The 7,494-nt window shown below is 43.5% G+C and overlaps 1 protein-coding gene across 3 annotated transcripts in view; it reads left to right on the plus strand.

Annotated features, from left to right (window-relative positions):
- svep1 (sushi, von Willebrand factor type A, EGF and pentraxin domain containing 1) overlaps nt 1–7,494 on the plus strand; it is a 236,178-nt gene that overhangs the window by 174,239 nt on the left and 54,445 nt on the right. For all 3 annotated transcript variants that reach the window (XM_043716218.1, XM_043716221.1, XM_043716222.1), the window contains one exon: nt 2,915–5,778. In XM_043716218.1, the coding sequence (XP_043572153.1) occupies nt 2,915–5,778 (2,864 nt within the window). The remainder of the gene's footprint in view (nt 1–2,914; nt 5,779–7,494) is intronic.

Here is a 7,494-nt window from a genome sequence, read left to right on the forward strand (position 1 = left end):
TTTCCACCTATCACATTTCCGACGCCCCTCCCCCAAGTCCCTCCTCCCTATCTTTTATCTTAGCCTGCTGGACACACTTTCCTCATTCCTGAAGAAGGGCTTATGCCCGAAACGTCGATTCACCTGCTCCTTGGATGCTGCCTGACCTGCTGCGCTTTTCCAGCAACACATTTTCAGCTCTGATCTCCAGCATCTGCAGTCCTCACTTTCTCCTCGTAAGTAATGAGTAACCTCATTCCTTTGATGAAGGAACATGGAAACATGGAAATTTGGTCCAGGAGTAGGCCATTTGGTCCTTCGAGCATGCACCATCATTCAATATGATCATTGCTGATCATGCAGTTTCGGGATCCCACTCCCATTTTTTTCTCCATACCCCTGATCCCTTTAGCTGTAAGGGCCATGTCCAGCTCCCTCTTTAATATATATATAGTGAACTTGCCGCAACGGCTTTCTGCAGGAGAGAATTCCACAGGATCTCAACTCTCTGAGTGAAGAATTTCTTCCTCAACTCAGTCCTGAATGGCTTGCCCTTTATTCTTCAACTATGACCCCAAGTTCTGGACTTCCCCAACATCGGGAACATTCTTGCCTGTTCAGTCCCATCAGGATTTTATATGTTTCTATCTAAGATACCCCCCTCAATCTTCTAAATTCCAGTGAGTAGAAGCCCACTTGATTCAGTTTTTCTTCATAGATCAGTCCTGCCATCCCATGAATCAGTCTGGTGAACCTTCGCTGGACTCCCTCAATAGCAACAGTGTCCTTCCTCAGACTAGGAGACCAAAACTGAACACAATACTCAAGGTACTGAATACAGAGTAATAATTCCTAACACAGTTACATCGGGTTTTAATGAGGCCACAGCTGAAGTACTATGTGCAGTTTGGTTTCCCTACTGAAAGAAGGGCATCATTGCTCCAGTGGGAACACTAGAAAGCTTCACTAAACTGATTCCTGGAATGAAGGGATTGTTCTGTGACAACAGATTGCATATTCCTGGAAAGCCTGTAACTCCTAGGAGTTCAGAAGAATGAGGGGTTATCTAATAGAAACATATTCATTACATAATGGGCTTGATGGTACAGTTGCTGAGGAACTATTCCCTTGGCTAGACAGAATTACAGTATCAGAAAAAGGGATTAGTTATTTTGGACTAAAGGGAGAAATTATCTTAATGGAAATTATCTTAATCTTAATGGAATTCTCTCGCACCCTGCCCCAACCCCAACCCAGAGACCTGTCAATGCTCAGCAGTTGAATATACACAATACGGAGATTGATGGATTTACCCAGGATATATGGCGCATCAGCAAGTGTTTTGACCCAGCAAGTCCATGCCAGTGTTTGTGCCCCACTTGAGCCACCTCCCATTTCCAATCTAAATGTACCATCATAATCATCTATCTTTTCCTCCTACATATACTTAAGGGACATGGGGGATTTCACAGAAAGATAGAGTCAAGTTAGAACATCAATGGTGATATTGATAAATGGGGAAGCAGACCTGAGGGACTGAAAAGTCTACTCCAATTCCAATTCCTTCAGTTCCTTTTGTACCTTACTCTGACTTTCTCACTTGAAGAAACCATATAAGGTAACAAAGACAGGATTTCACAAACTAGACTTGCATCCCCTAACAATGAGAAAGTTAATGGATTAATTGTTTGGTTTAAGGATTTATGAAAGCAATTTTACTGGATAGTTGAAGAGAGTCTTTTGACAGATTCTGTAAGTCGAGACAAATAAGGAATGAATGACAAATGCTGACCTTGTAGCAGGACCCACATCCCGTGGGAAAGATAAATTTAAAAAAATCACAGGGAGTGAGGTTCAAATAAGCTTCTTCAAGAAGTGTTTGCCTCTTCCTCCCACAATTTGCAGTAGATCCTAGCTCAATTAGTAATTATAATAGACTTATGAAGTTTTGTTAAACTTGAAGATAACGTGATTTGAAGCCAAAACTAATGGATAAGCCACAATCTTGTTTAATGGTGGCTGCTTCTTTGACACCTACATTCCTTCATCCCTCACCCTAAAGAAATAAGGATTTGCATTTATATAGTGTCTTTCACTACCTCAGGGCAATCAAAAGTGTTTAATGAACTATATTCATGATGAAGCAATGCTAGCAGACTATGCATAAAAAGATCCCATATACAGAAAACCATGTTGATAATCACAGTGATAATTTTGAATCTTATAGAACTAAAACTTAATTAAAATATCCAATTAGATTGTTCATAGTTGAATAGTAAATAATGCATTACAACTAAAAACAGTTAGATTTTTCACAGTACCTGGTGAATTGAAAAGAGATTGATAGATTTAATAATTTTTGGCAAAATTTTGTAAATAGATTTGATAATATATTCATCAAGGGTTCATTTTAGTTGTTTATTTCTGTAAATTCAAATATAATACCTCTTCATGTTTACAACATGTGAACATTCAAATACACCACTATTTATCATAGAATCCCTACAGTTCAAATAAAGGACATTTGGCCCATCCTGTCTGCACTGATCCTCTGAAGATTATCCTATTCCCCTATCCCTATCCCCAAACCTTGCATTTACCTTGCCTAATCTGCCAAACCTGCACATTACAGGGCAATTTAGCTCAGCCAATCCAAGTCTGCACATCCTTGGACTGTGGGAGGAAACCGAGCTCTCAGTGGAAACCCACACAGATGTGGGGAGAATGTTTAAACTCCACACAGACAGTCATCCAAGGCTGGAATTGAATCTGAGTCCCGAGTGCTGTGAGGCAACCATGTTAACCACTAAGGATTGCTTTTACGTGTTTGGAGAGGGAGAGGTTTTAAGCATTAGCTCACAAGAATAATGAAATCGGTTGTTGGAGATGCAGAACAATAGATAATGATTTTCTTTTTCCTTTTCTTGGATTACAGATAAAGAATGGCACACTGTTTCAGAGTGAAGTCAGGTACTATTGTGATCATGGCTATCGACTGGTGGGCAATCCCATTCGTACCTGCCAGGGAAATCGGCATTGGTACAGTGAATCATCACCTTCCTGTGCGCTTGTAAACTGTGGGCATCCTCCAAGCCTTGAACATGGGCACTTCAAGGGGTCAGATTCCCACCTAGGCTCAAAGATCGAACTCTACTGCGAGGAAGGTTATGCTGTCTCTGGAGATCCAGTGTTAACCTGCGGGGGTGACGGCAAATGGGGTGGAAACTGGATGCCAGAGTGTCATCGGCTAAGGTGCCCAGAGCCATTGGCCCCAGGGCAGGAGAGTCACCTGATTGTCCATGAGACAGAAAAGATTGGGATCATTCAGCTTGAGTGCCTGGAGGGGTATACCTTAGAGGGACCAACAATTTTGAAGTGCCTGTCCTCTCAGCGGTGGAATGATTCCTTTCCATTTTGCAAACCCGTTATCTGTGGGAGACCCCCAGAGATCCAGTATGGCGAGGTTTTAGTTTCTGATCTTCACTTTGACAGTATTGCCAACTACACCTGTGCTGATGGATTTGTAGCAAAGGGGAAGCCATTCCTGACTTGCCAAGCCAATGGAAAGTGGGAATCCCCTGTGCCAGAATGTGTGGCAGTCGAATGCCCACAGCCAGAGCTGATTGGCAATGGAATTGTGGACATCCAGGGACTGACTTACCTTGGCAAAGCCGTGTACACATGTAAGCCAGGGTTTCAGTTGATAGGAAATACCACTGTGATTTGTGGTGAAGATGGTAAATGGCAAGGGAGAAGGCCAATCTGTAAACCCATTGAATGTCCTGTTCCCCAAGAAATAGCAAGTGGCAGAGCACAATTTGAGAAATTATACTATCGAGATATCGTCACGTACACATGCAACACAGGCTTTAGACTGGAAGGTCAGGAAAGACTGACTTGTTTGGAGACAGGTCAATGGAATGCGATGGCACCTGTCTGCAAACCCATCAAATGTGACCCACCTCAGCTTATAGAAAACGGTTTTGTTGAAGGTTCTGATTACAGCTTTGGAGCTCTTATTTTTTACAGTTGCTTTCCTGGCTTTCACTTAATTGGGAACTCCATGCACATCTGTAAGGAAACATTCTGGTCCAGTGCCCTTCCTTATTGTGCACCCATTGACTGTGGCCTCCCACCTCATATCGATTTTGGAGGTTACATGGTCATCCCAAGTCAGGACAGACAAGGCAATGAAGGACTCGAAAGCTACGCACGACCCAACGGTCAGGAAAGTGACTCTGGCACCTTGAGCAACCTTCTCACTTCAGACCTTGGAACTAACAATGGTATTCCAATTTCTGCTTCAGAGCAAATGAGTTCCAGTAATGGCAAGCGAATATGGAATACTCCATCAACCTTGGACCTTCTGCAGTCTTCTGAGTTCTTTAGTGGCACTGTCATTCATTACTACTGTTACAGTGGTTACAAGCTGCTAGGGCCTAATGTGCTGGAGTGCCAAGAAAATGCCTCATGGAATGGAAGTGCCCCTTCCTGTCTCCTGATAGAGTGTGAGCTTCCAATTAAGCCAGAACATGGACATATTACATTTTCAAGCAAACTGGTTGGGAGTATGGTACAATATATGTGTGACTCTGGATACGAGCTTGTTGGTTCAGCTACTGGGTATTGCACACCACAAAGTGAATGGAGTACCACACCCCCAGAGTGTCAACTTATATCGTGTGGAGTTCCCAGCCAAATTGCAAATGGTGTGGTGAGGGGCAGTAACTACACTTACACCAGTGTGATTGTTTATGAGTGTCGCTCTGGATTTTCACTGGTTGGGGTCAAGAGGAGAACCTGTCGGGCCAATAAAGAATGGAATGGCATGGAGCCGCAATGTGTCCCAATCTCTTGTGGGTCACCACCCAGTCCCAGCAATGGCAATGTGCTTGCAGGGAATCATACATTCCAGAGTGTGGCCAATTATAGTTGCAGTTTCGGTTTCCTGATTGAGGGGGATCAGACTCGTACCTGTCTTGCTAATGGGAGCTGGAGTGGGGAGATGCCAGAATGCAGGTTGGTAGCATGTCCACCACTTGCAGATATACAGAATGGGAAAACCTCAGGATTTGAATTCACGCTTGGGAAGGAAATAGAATTCCAGTGTGAGGAAGGTTACCTATTGCATGGCACCCCCAGTATCGCGTGCCAGGCAGATGGAAAGTGGAGTGATGAGACACCACAGTGTGTACCCATCAGCTGCGGACCTCCGGAAGATATCTCCTATGGATTCATAAATGGGTCAAGTTTCAGATTTGGTGACTCTGTAAATTACATCTGCTTTCTCGGATACAGACTCACAGGTACCTTAGTTAGACATTGTCTACAAAATGGCTCCTGGAGTGGCAGTGTCCCAGAATGTGAACCATGCAAGTGCCCACAGCCACTTGTCCACAACGGATTTACTACAAGCCGCAATATTGCCTGTGGCAGCTTAATATCCTTCCAGTGCAAGGAAGGTTTCAAGTTGCTGGGCTCCTCACAGGTTCTGTGTGAAGATGGAGGCTCTTGGAATTCGAGCCTTCCCTACTGTGGCCGGATTTCTTGCGGCACGCCTCCAGTGATTCACAATGCATTCTTTAATGGAAGCAGCTCCGTGCATGAAAATGCCATAGCCTATAACTGTTTGCCTGGCTATACCATGAAAGGGAATCCAGCGGTTTTCTGCACGGAACGAGGGAGATGGAGTCGACCATACCCAACATGTGTGCCTCTGCTCTGTGGTCCCCCTCCACCAGTACAAAATGCTGCTATAACAGGTGACATGCACACCTTCGGGAGTAGAGTTAGTTATAGGTAAGGACTACATTGCCTAAGTTCCATGGATCTTTTAATATTATTGTCTTGAATCAATTGTAGGGTGTCCATTATTCTGTGTGATATTGGTGCAAGACTCATTCTTTCTTTGTTGCTTGGGTCCAGTATGTCCCCTTTTTAACTATCTTCATCATGGGGTTGGATTTACTGGTCAACGCGGAGTGAGGGAGATGGCAGGGAAGATGGTCGGTTCACTCATTCCTAGTCCTTCATTACATTAAATCAAGTGTAGCCAGACAATCAGTGGGCAGACAATGGGAATCCTACCAATTTGTGTAGTCAAGGGGCACACCATACCATATCATGTGTCTAATGTGGGATGTCTGGGGGAACATGTTAGACCATAATTTCTACGTCAGTCACAACCACAAATTTAGAGGCTTCCTGTTTCCTCATTCTCTCCTTCTTTTGTAACTGTACAACAGGTCAAATCCACTAACAGCCAAATGTTTTGACCTTCACTCGGCGACTCTGCTGTTTCATGCACCCATGGATCCACCCACAGGCCTTTCGGACACCCTTGTGCCCACCTTGGTGTAACTCGCTCCAAATGTTTCTCCATCTGTCTCCTGTAAAATGGAGTGAGCCAAGAAACATTTCGGTCTATTAGCTTTTCCATGAAGTATTGGGAAATGGCTTCTGATCTCATTACTCACTTCCCTTCTGCATTACCAGGTGTTGTTGGGTGACACCAGATTGTTGATCAAGTAATATGGAACTGTATGCAAACATAAGCCCGTCACGATGTGAGGTAGATTAGGGGGAGAGCAGTTTATTCAGTTTGCCTCTGGAAAGCCCAGACCATAACCTTTATGCCAATTTTCTCATTTTGTTTTAATCCAAATTCATTTTTAAAACAGAAACCTATTTCCTTTACATACCTTACCTGACCACATTTGTCATTTATTTTATTCCTTCCTTTCTCTCCTAATTTTTTTCAGGCTGAGAAACAGTTCAAATAACAGCAAAGTCTGATGATTTTTAAAAAAAATTATTCAGGGATAAGGGCTTAGCTGGCAAGACCAACATTTATTGCCCGCCTCTAATTGCCCAGTGGGCAATTCAGAGTCAACCACATTGCCATTTGCTCCCAGATCTTTGAACTATACCACAGTAGCTCAACATCACAGACTGCCTTAGTATGATTTGTCATGAAGCAATAACAATTTGCATTTAATTGTAATTAAGTAAAATAAGTAATGCGTAAAGGCCCTGAGGTGCTGCAAAGGCGCCTCATCGGGCAAAATTTGACACTAAGCCATAAGGAGACTTAGGCTAGGAAACCAAAAGATGAATCAAAAGCTTGGCTTGAAAGAGCATCTTAAAAGAAGAAGAGAGAGGCAGAGAGGTTTTTGGAGACAATTCTAGAGTTCAGAACATGGGCAACTGTAGGAACAACCAGCAATGATGGAGCAACAGACATCAAAGGAAGTGTTAGAGGGCAGACTGGAAGAGTGCAGACATCTTGGAAGCTTGAGGACATTAGAGAGGTAGTGATTGGCCTCGGTCATGGAGAAATCCAACATAAAGACGATCATTTCTCCTCTTTTCAACATGGCCTCTGATGCAGGAAGGTCCCAAGTCTAAGGCTGGAACCAACAGGTTGCCATTTAAAGAATCTGCACTCACAGTGCATTGGTGCACCAAGAAAAGTTGACTATAGCAGTTTCAATCTTATACGGTACCACACAGAAT

Source organism: Chiloscyllium plagiosum, chromosome 2 (assembly GCF_004010195.1).
Source record: "Chiloscyllium plagiosum isolate BGI_BamShark_2017 chromosome 2, ASM401019v2, whole genome shotgun sequence".
NCBI classification, from domain to species: domain Eukaryota; kingdom Metazoa; phylum Chordata; class Chondrichthyes; order Orectolobiformes; family Hemiscylliidae; genus Chiloscyllium; species Chiloscyllium plagiosum.